Here is a 17,421-nt window from a genome sequence, read left to right as displayed (position 1 = left end):
TTTCACAAAATGGAGAATATGAACGAGTAAAGTCGTTTTTGCCTGTTTTTACTCTTTCGTGTTCCACTGCGTTTTGTGAACGTGGAAAATTGCATTCAGGGGAACCAACAGAACCTAAGTTCTAACTGTTGTATATGTTCCTAAATCTTTTCTGTGTGACTGAATGCAGGGTATGGGTGACGTCAGAGAGGGGGATGTCATGTGTGGAATGTGTATGTATGAAGGTAGATCGCCCCGCTCCAGGAGTTCCACTTGAGGCAGTTGGAAAGATGTAGCCTGGGTGGTGGGCAACGGTGTGTCCTCCTCTTGTGTAAGAGACTTCCTGGATGTCACTCTATTAAAGAAACTTATGAATGACTTACCTATGCCGCCAGAGAACTTTGTCTATAATACTGGCGACAAGTTGGACCACAGGGTGCTGCGGTGGGGAGCCGCCCTCTGTGGACCCACCGTCCCCCAAGAGAAGACCCACCACCTTGGGAGGCCTACAGGATAGAAGGTGGCCCATGGAAAGAGCTATGCTATGCAGGACAGTAAAGATAGTGAAAGGGAACGAGGAATTAGGCCCCAGGTGCAGCAGAAATAGAAAAAGGGAAGCATTAAATGAACTGAGCAGCATCAGAAGTTGCTTGTAGTGAGTGTGCCACTGTTGTAAGTATGTAGAAGGTAACTAATTGGGTAAAAACTGAGACGGACAGTAGAGCCACCGTTAGCAGAGGGTACACCCCTTGATGTCCAGCTGGTAGTGGAGACTCGCTGATTACAAATGAAAGGCAGGCAGTGGAAATGTGAGGAAGGAGGAATTGAGCGATATGTGCTTTGCGGTCATGTAGGAAGAGGGAGCCCTGCACTGTGAAGATGGATGCCGCATTATTGCCAGGGGAGGACTGACCTACAGGACCTCTGGAGATTTCCCGGCGGGCCTCTGCGTCATGGGCCTTTATTTCCACATTGTCAATGGAAAAGGGGTTGGGCTTCCTCAAAATGTGTAATATGGGGCCACTTTTAAAAGTATTTCCAGGGCTTCTTTTGGATCCCAGTCCACTCCTGACTATTGCGCCGGTTGGGAAAATGGAACGGACGGGTGTTATTACCGTGGAGTAGGAGGCGGAGCTTTTTCGCCTTCAGACTAATGACGTTGTAATGGGATTTGCGTTCTATCAGTGGATACCCAACACTGAAATTGACAGAAGAGGAATCAGAGAAAAGAACCTTGATGTTCTGGCATGCACCCAGGAAGCGTATGAGTGGGACTGATCAGGAGACCATAGAAAATAACATCGGTGAGCACTAGGGCCCAGGGCGCAGAAAGCTGCAAAGCGACACATGTTTCTGTGGACGGGAGGCAAAACCTCTTGCAGACATCCCACATGGAATAGCTCCAGTAGAGCAGAGGCGGCACGGGAGGAGAGACCAGGCATCTAGCAGTGCTTAAATCAAAGTCAAATGTCAGTTTCATGTATTGGGTTAGCATCGACAGTTTTGAATTAATGTTACATTTGTTCCCCTTGTGAGGTAATTGTGATGAGCATACTATTTTTTTATTTTTTTATTTATTTGTGTATAATCTTTTTAGATTTTTACAAAGAGCCTGAAAAGAAAGCCTTCTGTTGATTGTTAACTTAGTGTTGCGGAGAGGTGTAGGAGGTTAAGATTTGATTAATAAAAAAGAATTGTGCGACAACGTGGTGGGGCAAGAAGTGAAATGTGCGTGAATTACATGGACGTGAGATGGTCTTGTAAGGAAAAGGAATGCTGGTGGAATGTTAGGTCTATTCCAATGCTCTGCCTATGCAATAGGTATATGCATATGGAAAACTAAGATGTCAAAAGGTTTTTTTGTAGGATATGTAGGTGTAGCGTTGCATCTGGTAACAAGGACTTTTAGGGTATGCTTAATCACAACTTCAGGAATGTATTATGGCATCTATGGGAGGGGAGCTGGATGTTTGTTTGAACAGGTTTAGTATTATTATGATGGCCTTTTAGAATAGGTATGCAAATCTGTCATTTAGGATGTTTAGGATTGTTTACGAGCCTTAGGTGTTATGGGCAGGGCTGTGGTGTATTGGGTGTGCCATGTTGGAAAGTGGTAGTGGGTGTGGATGTTGGTACAGTCATAGTATGTGTGCTTGTTGAGCATTTGGATGTAGTGGTCTAGGAGCATGACGGGGTGCGTATGTTGTCTGTTGGGATGTATGGTCATGGTGGCGTCACAAGCATGTGCATACGCAGTATATCATATGGGTGTATTGGTCTAGGAGCTCCACGAAGTGTGCAGGCCGGTTAGGTGTTGGGATGTATTGTTCTCATTGCGTCGCAAGCATGCGCATGCGCAATGTTATTCTATGAATGTATTGTTATTGAGGCACCGTAGGGGTGTGCGTTAAAAAGGCACATGTTGGGATGTGTTGATACTGAAGCACCACATCCTTGGGTGTGCATTGAAAAGTGTAAATGCATGATTAATGAGCCACCACATAGGTGTATGTGTCAAGTTATGTTAGGATGTATTGTAGTTGAAGCACTGCATAGGTGGGTGAGCAATGAGTAGTGTGGTTGTGTAGGTTTGGAGGATTCACACCTCAGGCATTGCATAGGCCCCTAATCCTTACCTCATAGGGTGACCCGTTGTGTATGGTTGCTCGTGCGAGGGTTTGTGTGCTCCTGTATGGGTGTGCCTGTGCTTTTGTGTGTGTGTTTTGGGAAAGAAAGGGAATGTGTTAGTTGTGAGTGTGCTTGGGAAAGAAAGGAGGTGTGGTATGCATGTTTCTATATCTTGACTGTGTGGCTGAATGCTGAGTATGGGTGATGTCAGAGCGTGCAATGTCAGGTGTGAAATCTGCATGCATGGATGTGGAATACCCTGCTCTAGGTGTTGCACTGGCCACAGTTGGAAAGGTGTAGCCTGGGTGGCGGGCTCTTACTCAAGGGACCTTCTGGATGTAACTTAATTAAAGGAACTTATGAATGACTTACTTATGGCTGCAGAGATCTTTGTATACAATACTAATGTTAGCGGTACCCTGCATGCAACTACCACTTTTTGTAAAATGAGCTTGATTGGCAGACTAACTGAATCGTATGGCCCACATCCCTCTGAAAAGAGCCACCAAAAAGTGACGTTCTATGTTGCTAAGCCAGGCTCATGCGCTTGGCAGGATTGTGTTACCAGAGACTGGCAGACTGAGTGATAGGGTGACAGTGGTAACAATAAATAGGGTTTGTGCATAGACGATAAAGATCTGCATGGCCTCAATGCACCCTAACCTAAAATAAGACTGACCGCAGCCTTTTGGCAATCTGCGGAGATGGCGTGGAGTTAAAGCCTTTCAGAAAGGGCTAATGGAGAGGTAGTTGATGTGAAGAAAAGGATTGCTCAGGTCTGCTGATGGGAGGAAACACCTCTTCCCGCCCGATATAGCATTACAGTCGCTCCAACTATCACTCTGAAACAAGAGGAAACAAGGAGTTGTGAGACACGGGTTTGGTGACACCCTAGTTACTTGAAATACCCTACACGTGTCCGGATCGCTTATATATTGCAAAGATGGAGTCGCTCCATCGTGTACCATTTGAGCACCCTACTAATACTTACTCTGCTGTTACAGTCAGTAGCAAGAACATTAAATACAAGTCTTTGTATAGAAGCGCAATTCTGTTGCATTTCAAAAGGGTGCCCAATCTCTACCTGTTCGGTTCCGAATTAGCCACAATTCCTTCTTGGTGGAGGTCGGTCTAACATCGCGAAAAGCACATGATGCCATTTTGGGGGCAACAAGAGAACTGGAGGACCAAGGTCTTTTGGTATCCCCCACAGCTCCTTCGGAAATTGGTGGGGCATGTCATCTGGCTCCAGTCAGGCCATCTAGGTCATTGCTGGGGCCTAGGGAAACATCAAGAATTGAGGCATCCGGTAGAGGTCGAAAAGAACATAGAGACAATTCTCAAGATAACACTCTTGCACAGTTATCTGAAATTCTGACGCAAGTTCTGCAGAAATTGGGAGTGGGGTCGCAGTCTTCTTTAGACAGACTAAATTTCGCCTAGTGAGTTGGAACACGCAGGGTCCCAATACCTTCACCTCAAGGAAAATGAAAGAGCTTCTGTTTCGGATCATGGAGGTGATTGTTATAAACATTTACTGGAACCCCGCCTGTTCCAAATTACAGGCCTTTTTGGCGCCCTCTCAGTTTTGTTGGAGAAAATCAAACTTTCTCATGAGGGCGCGCATATAATTCTTGCGGGGGACCTGAAATCTCAGTGTATTCCTTTAAGAAAGGAGGAGGCAATTTCGAGACGGTGTAGCATCTCTGATAAGGGCAGAAGTTGGGTGGAATTTCTGGTCGGGTGGGGGTTGATGATGACGAATGGGTCTATAGCGGGGACTCCCCGGCATCGGCGACTTGGCACCGTGGGAATTCCACATCCACCATAGATTACATCTTTATGTCAGCAGGTCTCTTTACTAGAAAGGTCACACTGAGTATAAAGGAGGATGGAGGCAGTGACCATTCTCACCTAGAATTAACATTCTCGGACAGAACCTCCAGCCTACCAGATCAACAGGTCCAGTACCTCACGAGTAGAAAGGGCAGATTGTGCCTTTCAAAATATAGACGGGAGGGTGGCTCCTTGAATAACAATCTTTTAAATATTCCTGATAATGACCAGCAAAGAAACTGTCAGCCAGAGACCTTTGTTAAGTTTGTTTGGTCCATTAGTCCTCTGAGTCTGGGAGGAGGGGGGAAGAAACGAATGCACTGTCATGTGTTTGATGAGGTAACTTGGCAGAAAAAGAGCTTCTAAAACAGCAGCAGAGAACATTTAAGAAATCATTCCTCAATTTGGAGGAATATAGAAGGCAAGCTAGAAGTCTCAGACAGGAATATAAACAGTGGTCAGTTGGCAAAAGGATGCTGCGCTTACAACAAGACGGCGAAATGATGTTGAATTTAATCAGCGATAAAGACTCTAGGAATTTTTGGTCTGTCATCCATCAACTGGAAGACCAATCTTGCAATTCTCAGTGTGACTTGCTGCGGGAGGCAATGTGGATTGAGTATTTAACAATTAACTTTGAAAACTCTTGTAACCTTTCATTTGATGAACACGTTCTGGTGGACTTGATCTCCACTTCCTCCACCTCGAAAGTTGCTGGCCCGAACGGGTTGACTTATCAAGTTTTGAAGAATAACATAACCCTGTGGGCCAAACTTCTCTGTTGGCTTTTTGAGGACATCCTCAGAAAGCATTAGTTCCCCTCCTCGTGGAAGACTGCTGTAATCATTCCATTCTTCAAGGGGGGCGATCTGTTATTACCAGCCAACTATTGGCTGATCGCCCTCCTCGACATCGATAGCATCCTTTTCATGAGGATTCTCCTAGAGGTACTGGAAAAAAGGGTGAAGACTACGAAAATTCAATCTAAATACCAAACAGGGATCAGAAGAGGCCTCTCTTCTGCATTGAACGGACTGACCCTGAACCTGTCAGTGAAAACACCAGAAACAAGTGAGAACTCCATCTGTATGGGGCATGGGTGGCTTTCTCAAAGGCCTTTGATCAAGTCAACAGAGACCGCCTCTGGTCTAACATTAAGAAGTGGGGTATTCCAGAGGGTATTCTGTCTATGCTTGTCGAGTTGCACAGGGATACCACTATAAGAGTGCGTTTAGATGACGAAGGCCATCTCTCTGAATCTATCAGGGTGGAGAGAGGGGTCCGCCAAGGCTGACTGGGGGCTCCACTCTTCTTCAATCTTTATCTAGCGGACATGGGCATTTTCCTGGAATCATCGGCTTTGGCCAGTCCAGTAATTAATGGGAGTAAGATCCACTGGCTGGCTTATGCCGATGATGTGGTCCTGCTGGACAACACAGCAGTGGGGTTACAGCGCTTGCTCAATAAGTTGGATGAATATGCCATGGAGAATGGGCTCTCGATTAATCCACTAAAACCTAAAGTCGTCATCTTTAGACATGCGAACAAAAGAGTTGGCGGCCTCCGTTGGGAACTTGCAGGACAAGTCATCCCGAGAGTGAAAGAACTAGTCTATCTGGGTTATAAGGTCTACGCATCGCCCTCTTTCAGCAAAATAGAGCAGGATGTTCAAAGTAAAATTGTGCAGTTGGTGTCACAGATGAAAAGAGTGTTATCAAAATACTGCACATTTTCAATTATTCCACTGGTAAAATATTACTCAGCAAAAGTCATTCCAGTGATCCTTTATGGGTTGGAGGCCAGACCCTTTTTGTGGATCATAGACAGGAACAAATTGGAAGGGATGATTTGGAAGAGAGTTCTTGGCCTCCCAATGAGGTTCTGAATAAAAGGTGACAAGGAGAGGCCACTAACATCTTGTTTAATGTCTGCAAAAATCCGGCCAAACAATCCCTTAAACATTTGCTGATAGAGTGCGAGTGCACATGGCCAGCTAGATCACTCTTGTTCACCAGTTTTGGAGTGGGAGAAGAGAGATTCTTGCCTGAAATGTTTTGGGATAGAATGATCTCGGGACACGATAGAGCCCTGACTATTGCAGTGGTTCAGGTCCTGAAAAGAAACAACATTGTGATCTGAAACCACTGCAGTTAATTGGGGATCAGCGAGGTTCTCTCTGGTTTAGTCTCCCAGGGCAGTGGGAAAAGCCAAAACTGGAGACTGTAGTCGATCCAGATTGTGGAAGCCTTCTGTTCCTCTCCATTTCAATCCTGTATTTTACTTCTATTCATTTTTTGATAATGTTGAAACATTTTGCATTTGATGGTTGTATTTATTCTTTCCCCCCTCTTCCTTTTTGGCCAATCCCGTTGTAATATCCTGCTTGGCTCTCCTTCATTATTCTGTTCTCAAATCTGAACGTTTTTATAATTGATATCTGGAGCATAGACTTCAGCTCTAGAATTTCGTTTCTTAGGTTTTTATTCTCTTATAACTAATTTGGTAGTTCAACAATGCATTTTTAATTTTCTTTTTTCTTTCCCTCTCTTAGTTTATTTCAATTTTATTTTTTAGTTTTAAAGATCTTTTTTCTTCCTGTTTTTTTATTTTCTTTTTTTGGAGCTATGTCAATGTATTTTGTAAAAGGTTTTGTAACCAAATACAAATAATAAATAAAAAAATACTTAGAAGCATAGCGCATGAATAATTCTGTGGTTTAATAAATCTATTCAAAATTGTTTATTTTGCTCCTCTGGTCCTGGCAGTGGGTGCACATAAGACTGGGTAGCCTTTATCAGATTATTGAGATCACAAGTATTTGGATTAAATGTATATAGTTGACACATTCAGCGAATTGTTAAATCTGCCTAATAAATATCCATCTCTGAAATGGAGAAGAAGATAGTGGCGTTTTGTTTGTGTTGTTTGTTACAGTTGTTGATTTATCGAGCTTTATTACAAAGTTCATTTTAGGCTGGTGATGGGGGTGCCAGGAGACAATCTGAGCAAGGAACATGAGTGCACTATAATTTTTGAAGGGGGAATTATGAAAGGGGGGCCAGATTAGCAAACATCTCTTTCCGAAACAGTATTACCTGTAACATTTTATTAATAAAAGTCAAAATAAATTCAGGCTATTCCACCTTCACCAGATGGCATTCTGTCACATCTTTCTCCAAGAACGTTTGCCTGTCAATAATGGAAAGTCTTCCATTCTCCCTAGACATGGGTAAGGATGGGTTTACAGTAGCTCAGAGGAGAGGGAAGTCCGCCGATTCTGCTGGGCTCCCTACACTTCTGCCCCTCCTCACTTCCTGCAGATAAAGCACTCTGGGTGTGATGTCAGAAGTCAAAGGACATTTGTTACAGCAGCTTGGATTGGAACCCTGGAAAACATTCTTGCTTTGCACCGACTCCCTGTTACATTTTGCCTTTATATGGGGGAAGGGCATCCTTCTCTGGGTTAACTCATCTTTAGACTTCAATACACAAAGAATTCTCCTGGTATTGTGTTGGGGATACAATCTATTCCAAAGTCCTTTGTCATAGAGGTGAAATCAAAAGCTGACAAGAAAGAGGAATGCTTGTCCCCCTACCCTCGTCATGTATACATTTAGGGGTGAAACAGCTGTGCGGACATGGCCTACTACAACAGAGGCACTGGTACACAGGATCCTGCCTGTTTGGGAAAGGCAGACGAAAGAACTCACCTTGCCCACAAGGCCCTGGACTCTGCCTCCCAGCAACTCAGAAGTCAGGGACCATCCCTGGACCCTGGTTGCCCCTCAATCTGCTTGTGAGCTACATTGATCCGGACATCACTTCCCTGACATCACTTTTTGCCACATGCCATTGCTGCTTGGACTGTGTGTTAGACCCAGTCGACTAGCTCGCCAACTCGACGCTGGATAACGTCCTCAGGAAGCACTTGGAAACCTGGTTCTAACCTGTTGAGGTCCAAAGAAATTAATGTAGTGTATTTGAAGAGGCCCTGTTTCACCTTTATAATTGGGGTCACTAGTTGGCACGTTAGCCTCTTCTCATCCCTGTACTCCTCCTAAGCAGTAGTCATTTTGTCACAGGGGATACGAGTACAAATAGAACATAATTAAAAAAGTACGTTTGAGAACTGACGAATGAGATTCTTGTATTTCAAGTAAGTTGAAAAAATTGCAATCACAGAAATGCTTTAAACTCTCGACAAACTAGTCCAAACGATGGCATACATTTCATTTTCTCCTGGTTGTAGTATTTGGTTTTCCAGTTAGTTCTTAAAACTGTATTTTTATTTATTTATTTGTATTTAGTTCATAAATTAACTTTTACAGAATCAATAAATACACACATAATTCATACTATTAATATTACAATTCTTCATATCTCATTTATCAATTACATCCAAAATGATTTACCAATACAATACATTAAAATACATGAACATTCTTAAATACATACACATACACAATTCATAGCAAAAGCCAAATATATAAAATTCTATAAAATTCTTTAAAATGTGTATCCTTACACATAAACAGACTGGAGCAAAAGAGTTCCCCTATTGTAACAATGACATAACAGGGAGAAAAAACGTTGTCCAAGTACTCATTGACTTGCTACAGGTTACACTGGGATCCATTATGGCCTTTGTTTGTATGTTACCTAAATTATTCTTTATTAGGCACCAAACTTTGTATAATGCAATATGTGTTGCTTCACATTTTGTGTTTAAACAATACGACCAGAACTCAATCGTTTTTTTCGAGTTATTTTCATGGGTGAGATGACCCAAAGTGGTCATATAGATGTGACCCAATTTGGGGGCATTCTGTCAGCAAATGCCTGGGCGTTTCTATATTTTCTGGAATTTCAATAGATTCTGCAGAATCTATCCGCTCTAGATATTTTCCATTGACCACCCCATATAGCTCTAATAGGGAGTTGGTTTGTGCGAAGTAGCAATCTAAACCTTTGCACTTCTGGGTCAGGACAACAGAGAAGATAGAATTGGGGTTTCATAAACTTGTGACTTACTAACACAGTTTGACTATAGCTTCGTCATTTCTGCAAGTGGTCATAGTTCTTAACCCAATCCCACTTGTTTAAACGACGGCTGAAAGCATTTTTCAGTGTTTTGATGTTTGAGCAGCGCTGAACGTTGGGTACCCAGTTAAGATTATGGAATAGACTTATTATCAACTTCATGAACCCACATCCATGTACCATGAGTTAGACAATAGTTGGAACCCAGCTTACCCAGTATCGGGCAAGTAGGCAATATTTTAGATTTCAGGAAGAACTCTCCTCTATGTTTTAATGCCATAGTGCTCAATGATGGTAGCCCCAATTCCAGTTGGATATATTGTATAGATGTCGAGGGGGGAAGTCGTTATTCATACATATCACCAAGAATACCCCTCCAATTCATTTAGCCATTCAAAGCCACACAGCTCTAGTGCCTCAAGACCATATAAAACTACTGGACAAAACCATTGTCTGTAGAGGTCGAGGATGCCACCTAAAGAAAATGCAGCATGGTGATATATAAACCTACGCACCATATGTGTGATGTGTTTGGCTTTTTGTGTCCTAAAAGTGACCAGCTCTTGGTTTACCTTAGATTCTGATAGTTGTATTCAATGTGCCCCATTACGGAATTGAGAGGCAGTGTTTTAATATGTCGTGCATTTACCAGCATGGATTTACTTTTATTTAAATAAATGGTCAGGCCATGTTCCAACGCATTCTACTGAAAAATTGTCCAGAGGTTATTTTATTTTTAAAGGTATCAAAAATGTATTTATTAAGATACATTATTTTCAAAAAGGAATTAATCATTAATTAATACACACACATTAAATTACATTAACATTGCAAAGGAGCACAAAACACCAGGTGATAAAAACCTAACACAACCATCATTCGCCAACAGTCAATCCATCATTTACAACTCAAAACAATCAACCTCATTCACTCACAGTAAAAACTTTTATTTGACTAAACTTTTTAGTACAATCCATATGTGGTAGCACATAAATTAGCCCCACATGGTCTTGAATAGTTCATCTTGTCCACATCAAATGTGTGTCAGCACAACCATTGACCAAAAATGTGCTCTATTCCACGGAGTGGGTACATTTAACAAAAAATGATAAGTCCCATCCCCGGATCTTCTTCTCTACCGGTTTCGACGTTTTTGAAAAAATATGAATGGAATAACGTCTTCATCAGGAGGATCACTTGATACAGTATTACCACTGACTCCCAATGTCATGTGCTCAAACTCGTCAGGCCCATTAAATCTGACTCTAGGGAATATCACAAAGACTCAAGGAGAGCTCAAGAAACAAGTCACGCTACTATTGCTGACGTTGGTGTTGCCTCAGTACACGTGACTTTAAATGCATTTTAAATCTTAACAATGGTAGCACGCAGTGTGGGCGCCTTCTGGCTTAAAAAGGAGTTGTATGGATAAATAACCACTAGAGATGTGGTGTCTCAGATCCTCCCGTGTTCATGCTGGAGGTGTGGCACTTAATGGCATGTTCGCCAGTATAAATTGGGCAGACCGCTTCCCAGTGAGCCTCTGTGTGCGTTTACAAGCGGCTGGGCTTGGAATCCATGGCCAGCGGGCAGCGTGTTGCTGTAAATCAATCAAAGTTGTGTGGCCATTAGAATGGGGATGCCTGATGGCTCTGGTGACAGAAGGAAATTTCCTTCTGAATTGCAGGGCAGTTCTTTCCTCAGTCTCAGAACCTGAGGAGTGCAGCGGGCAGTGTCTGTCTCCGAACGCCGGCGAGACCAACGCATAACATGCAAGGGCAGATAACATGGCTTTCATTCCCAGGAGTGTCTGGTTGCATAATACGAGGCAATCTGCATAGAGCATTGCTGCAAATGAACATTGGCCTATTTTAGGGGGGCATGTAGCAAATGTTGAAATCTTAAAGGGAAGGTGGGCTATATAGAGGTTGAACAGCAGGCCCGCCAAGATGCATCCCTGCTTTACCCCTGTATTTATGGGGACCTTACCAGACAGCAACCCACTATCATTTAACCGAATCTGAGCAGTGTTCCCGGTGTGTAATGCTTCCAATATTTGGAGAATCCATTCAGGACAGCCATTGGTCCGAAGTTTCCTCCATAACAACATGCGCTTCAGTTGAACAAACGCAGCGCGGAAATCAATGAAAGTAATATACACTGAGGGGTTCTTTTTCACTTTGGCCATTGCCATTACTGCATCTAACAGTCGGATGTTGTGTGTGGTGCTGGATCCCTTGCGAAATCCCGTTTGGTATGGGTCCAAAGTATTATTTTCCGTTACCCAAGTCTGCAAATGAACCAACACAAACACAGCAAATACCTTTCCCATACTGTTAAGGAGAGACAACAGACGATTATTTTCCGGTAATAACCGATCTCTATTTTTTAATACTGGGATGTATATGGTCTTCTTTCATGAATCAGGTATACGTCTTTCCCAACATATTTTTTGGAATAAATCATATAACTATTGCCCATGTTTCTTTGTTACCCTTGAGTATCACAGTAGAAAGACCATTTAGCCCTGGTTCTCGGGAATTGTTTATCTTAGTTAAATGGGCAATAAGTTCTGTGATTTCAAAATTCATTGGCCACTTCACATTTTGAGTCTGAAAAAGCAAGTCTGTGGGATGTCCATCCTTCATTTTAGCCATAATACAGGAGTTCCTGACAGTTTCAGAAATCAGATTAACTATTGATCTTTTGGTTGGAGGTCTGGCCAAGTTGAGAATATGCCCCACCTTTTTTGTGTTATTTTTTGTTGAGGGCTCTTATCACTTTTTTGCCAATGAGGCGTCAAGCTGGAACATTTTCTTTGTTTTAACCAGTTTTTATATTGGTTCTTCAAATTACGTATTTTAGTGGGGATTCAAATTTGGCAAATCCTCCTTCTTTAATTTACGAATGCCAATTCTCAGCAGTCGCTTTTGTCTCTGAATTTCAATACTGAATGGACGTGCATGACTTTTTAAAGGTAACACTTGGATATTCCTTCTGCGTTTAGTATTTTCACAAACCACTTTGGTCAGCCAAGATTCTATCTCATTTCCAGTGTGTAAACTCAGGCAATCATCCACCGTAATTGTTCACTTTTTTACATATCTTATCAACATTACGATCAGACCAAACCACCCGGTTACCTTCCTGATTGGCCTCCAAATTACTAATGGTATATTGTCGATTCCCGGGAAAATAAAATTCTAAGCACAGACAGAAAGTGGCATGATCACTAAATATATTTGTATTAATACATAAGCTTATAGTGATGTTAATCAATTTTGAGTTACCACATAAATAGTCTATGTTGACCCCTTTGTGTCCACATTTCCACATTGTTTGACCCAGAGTGTCACCAGGTGTGCATTCATTCAATACTGTCATATTCCACCATTTTAAAAAACACAACCACTGCATGCCTTTGGCATTGGCGGATTACTGTAACAGCATACTGACTTGGCCAATGGTGACATAGGTCTACTTTGTATAATGTTCCCAACATCTTGCATTAAAATCAACTCCCAGTAATATCATGTCTGAGTCAACATTGTTGTACCAATTGGAAATAATAGAATCAATTGATTCTAAGATGATATCAGTTAAGGATATACCCGGGGATCATACACGTTGATAACAAGCATGCGTTGGTCATTAGAACCACTATTAAATATCAATTCCACTGCCAGAACATAATCGCTAGCATCTGAATGTTGGACTATGACAGAGTGGATCTCTTGTTTAACCCCTATCACAATTCATCCAAATGGACAACCTTTTGCACCTTTTTTCTTGCTGTATATTAAATCCATCAATTAAAAACTGATTCGTCAGCCAAGTCTCCTGAAGCATAAATAGGGGTGATTTGTTTAGCATGTCAAATGAGTGAGTTCTTTGTACAAAGTGAGAGTGCCCATGGGTATTCCAACATATGATATCCAGATATCACCTTTGTGATTGCTCAATCCCAGGGATCCGTTTTTTCAACCATTGCCAACCTTTTTTATCCTCAAAATCATCATTGGATATTTTGGCAATTACATTTGCAGAAGGCTTAGTTGTAGACAATCTTCTACAGTGATCACAGCATGCATTCATGTATGTCAGGATACAAGGTTTATCGAGTTCGCATCCCAGAAACTCCAATGATTCAGAGTGATTTCTTATTAAGGCTGCTGTCGTACGCAACACACAATGCACACTGGTCATGCCTCCACTCTCCCTAGTTCAGGTGCTATAAAATCAAAATCACACAAATGCAAGATTCTAAGAGAGGGTATTTTGGCAAAGATATTCCTCAGATTAGGTCTGTTGGTGTGTTTCTTTTGACCAACTTTGGATTCATATTTTATAGTCAAAATGCAAGCATCTAGAGTTATTCCATGACTTGGTCTTTTGCCACCGCCTGACTTGTGATTCGACTAGAAATACCCCCTCCTCTCCCTATACCACTAGAATCCCACACCTTGGGGGATATGGCACATTCATGCTCACAGGATCGACTATGAGCACATCAGTGTTTATTTTGTTATCTTTAGATAAAGAGACATTTGTCTCATTATCTTGGAGAAACCAACTAGTAAGAATACCCGCACTTTGTTGGCACAGTTTTTTTTCCTCCATAGTACCTTTTTCTTAGCATTTTTAGCATGTGACACTGTGTGATCTCTGTTACAATAGTCAAATTTAATGGCTCTGTAGCTGCTCACTCCACCGGTTCAGGGTCAGGGTTCAACTCACTTCTTTTCCTAATTATTTTCTTTGACTTTTTATTTCCACGTACTTGTGTGTGGGTAGGGTAACTAAGCGGTGATTCCACTGCTCATTTGGGATAGAGGCGCCTTCTACACCCACAGTTTTGTGGGGTAGGTTTAACATGCTAGCATCCATTTCTTGATTATTCAATACATTTACATCATTCATACATTGTGCCTGATTATTTTTCAAAAACATTTGCTCCAGTGTTATACCATGCTTCTTTACATCCTCAAGGATGCAACAACAGAGTTTCAGCAGAATTTTTATAGCAAAATTAAGCACCCCCCATGCGGGGTCGTCGCTTAATTGATCACAACCATTTGAAGATTTGACAAATGAACGGGTGTTAGATACTTCACTTTGGATGTCAGCAGCAACTTGCAATATGCTCTCATTTACAGTACAATTTGACATGAACATCTTTGCGGATGCCGACAACCTTGTGTTAGTACCAGTCACATCGTTAGTCTGAGTGCTTGAGTACGTTAGATTTTTATAGCCAGCATCATGGCGTACCAGTACAGGGCAGGAGTTGGCTTGACACATAGAATAACACAACTCGAGCAGTGAATTGTTGTCAACCTCCTCACAGGTTAGATTTACATCACCGTCTATTAGGGGCTCACTGATGACCTCTGGGGGCTTCTCAAACTCGGTAGAGACCGTTTTCAGAGAGGTATTAGTCTTTCTTTCTCTGTTACTTACTTTGAAATAGGATGTAATTTGTCCTCACCCCAATTCATTGGTATTAGTAGACACAGATTCACTCAGTGAGACAAGTTCTTCATGGCTGTGGCAGGACGCCCATCTAATTTCCCAGCACCTTTGTAACCCTGAGTCTTGACATAGGGCTCAGGTTATTGGTGGATTTGCGTCGGGTTTTCCCAGGCCTAGTGCTAGTGTACAAGCGCCGAAGGCTAATGTGTAGTAGAGCAAAATACAGTAACCTTCGTGCTTTCCAGTTAGACTTATCAGCTATCAAGGATCATGCGGTTGGCTCAGATATTGCCCATCAAAGCAGAGCAAAATAGAAATGGGATGTAATAAACAGTCAGCTATTGCTGTCTTAGGTACCAGCAAATATCAGCACATGCACCAAGTTAGGGGATATATATTAGTCCCAAGAGCCTTCCCCGCCGTTCTTTCAACTCGCTGAGCGCTAACTTGACACCATGTGTTTCACTTCGCGTCAATAGTCATTTAAAGGCAGGCGGTACAAGCCATGCACAACGCTGCAGGAGCACCAAAATCAGTTCACAATGCAGCAGTAAGCACAAATCACTAAATTCAAGCAGGTCTGCACATAGTTTTTCTTTCTGGGAGACCACCCACCATCCGACAGGCACGGACTGCACAGACTGCCACACTTGCAGTCACACTCTGCAGCCCGGTACGTGGTGAAAAGACGGTTATGTGCAGTAGGTCAGAGATCCTCTGGGTAAACTCCACTTGTCTGTCAAGGGAAACAACAGAAAGACTATTTTCACCCTGCACAGACTGCAACACTCGCAGTCACACTATGCGGTCCGCTCCACAGTGAAAAGAAGGTTAAATGGAATAGGTCAGAGATCCTCTGGTAAACTCCACCTCTCTGTCAAAGGAAACAACAGAAAGACTGTATTCTGTCTGCACAGACTGCAACACTCGCAGTCACACTCCGCGGTACACTCCGCAATCCACTCCGCGGTGAAAAGAAGGTTATATGCAGTAGGTCAGAGATCCTCTGAGTAAACTCCACCTCTCTGTCAAAGGAAACAACAGAAAGACTATATTCCGCCTGCACAGACTGCAACACTCGCAGTCCCACTCCGCCAGAACTGTATTGTAAATCTCCCAAATCAGCTTAGTGAATCAGTAAACCCCCCTCAGTTCCCTCACTATATGAGTGCCTAAACGGTGAGTCTGGAATATTTATCTGACATGTAAAGCAATCTGCAGGCGGGCAGATAGCCCGGGGAGATAAAAGCTAGCTACTGCTCCAATGGAACAACGTGACTTATTTCAATCTTTTGGGAAACATCTTAAAAAATACCCTTTTCCCAGCCTTGCACAAATATGCGGTTTACCCTACTGGATGATGCCTGCTGCTACAGCCCAGCACACAATAAAGCTGTGCACCCAGTTACCTGCTACTACAGGCCGACTCACTGGACTGCATGTGTACTTAGCTACCTGTGCTACTGCCCAGCGCACAATGATATTGTGCAACAACTTACCATCTTCGGCAGACCCGCGCACAATAATGCTGTGCAACAAGCTACCACCTTCTGCAGCCTAGCCCTATGTTGCCCATTTGGTTGAAAGATGCACTTAACAAATACTGAACAGATACCAAATTGGATGGATACTACATTGGTATTGGCCTTGCAGGTGGGACATTTGTTCACAGTAGTTCCTGTTATTTACAGCACTGTGAAACTGCAAAACTCTTATAGGAAGGTCTATGCAACAGGTACTATTTGAGGTACTCACCTTAGCAGTGGGTAGAGTACAGGTCTAAGAGGTGAAGGCAACATTAACAAAAACACCATTGCCCGTTCTATGAAGAGGCGAAGAGCCGGAGAAGTAATCTTACCATTCCCTTCCGCGTGGAGGAAGACCGCATATAAAGCGAGGAGAGTGATTGCCCTCCCAGGACAGACCATTGTGCCTTTCTCGCAACTAAAATATAGTTGTCTTTCGGGAAAGCAGTGTGGACGGGTGGGGAACCAGCACAACTTTGCTTTAATGAAGGGCAGAGGGAACTAAACAGTGACCTATCTGGATCAGAAAAGCCCACTTCCGGGATTTTACGCAACATGTTTACTTTTTTGTTCCTGTAATTTTGCCCAGCCAGTCTGCTTCAGCAAATACACTCTGAAACATAAGTTCATTGACTTTGTGGACGATGTTGTCTGAATTCTGAAGCCAGGAATAATGTGCTATGAAAGGTGCACAGGACAGCATTTACACAACGGTCACTCATTGGTATTTATTGCATTGCCGCCTGATGTCCTTCCTCGTCACAGTCCTTAAATACATTTGATGTAAAACTCCCTCACGGACACCCTCTCAGAACACAAAGGAGCACAATTTACTTTAAAATGTAATTTGTTGTCGGGGATCTTCACGTATGCACTTAGGTACAGCCAGGTCCGTCGCCAAATTGTATACCTCTGTTTTCCCCTGCACTGTTGCACTCTG

At 42.7% G+C, this 17,421-nt stretch overlaps 1 protein-coding gene across 1 annotated transcript in view; it reads right to left on the bottom strand.

Annotated features, from left to right (window-relative positions):
* Positions 1 to 16,961, bottom strand: part of LOC138526428 (coagulation factor X-like) — a 302,087-nt gene extending 285,126 nt beyond the window's left edge. Inside the window, exon 1 of the mRNA XM_069637170.1 lies at positions 16,814 to 16,961. Coding sequence (XP_069493271.1) covers positions 16,814 to 16,883 — 70 coding nt within the window. The 5' untranslated portion in view covers positions 16,884 to 16,961. The remainder of the gene's footprint in view (positions 1 to 16,813) is intronic.
* Between the last annotated feature and the right edge of the window lie 460 nt (positions 16,962 to 17,421).

Source organism: Ambystoma mexicanum, chromosome 7p (assembly GCF_040938575.1).
Source record: "Ambystoma mexicanum isolate Mex_15411 chromosome 7p, UKY_AmexF1_1, whole genome shotgun sequence".
Lineage (NCBI taxonomy): Eukaryota > Metazoa > Chordata > Amphibia > Caudata > Ambystomatidae > Ambystoma > Ambystoma mexicanum.
Note: the sequence above shows the minus strand (reverse complement) of the source record. Positions and strands in the feature narration are given on the sequence as shown.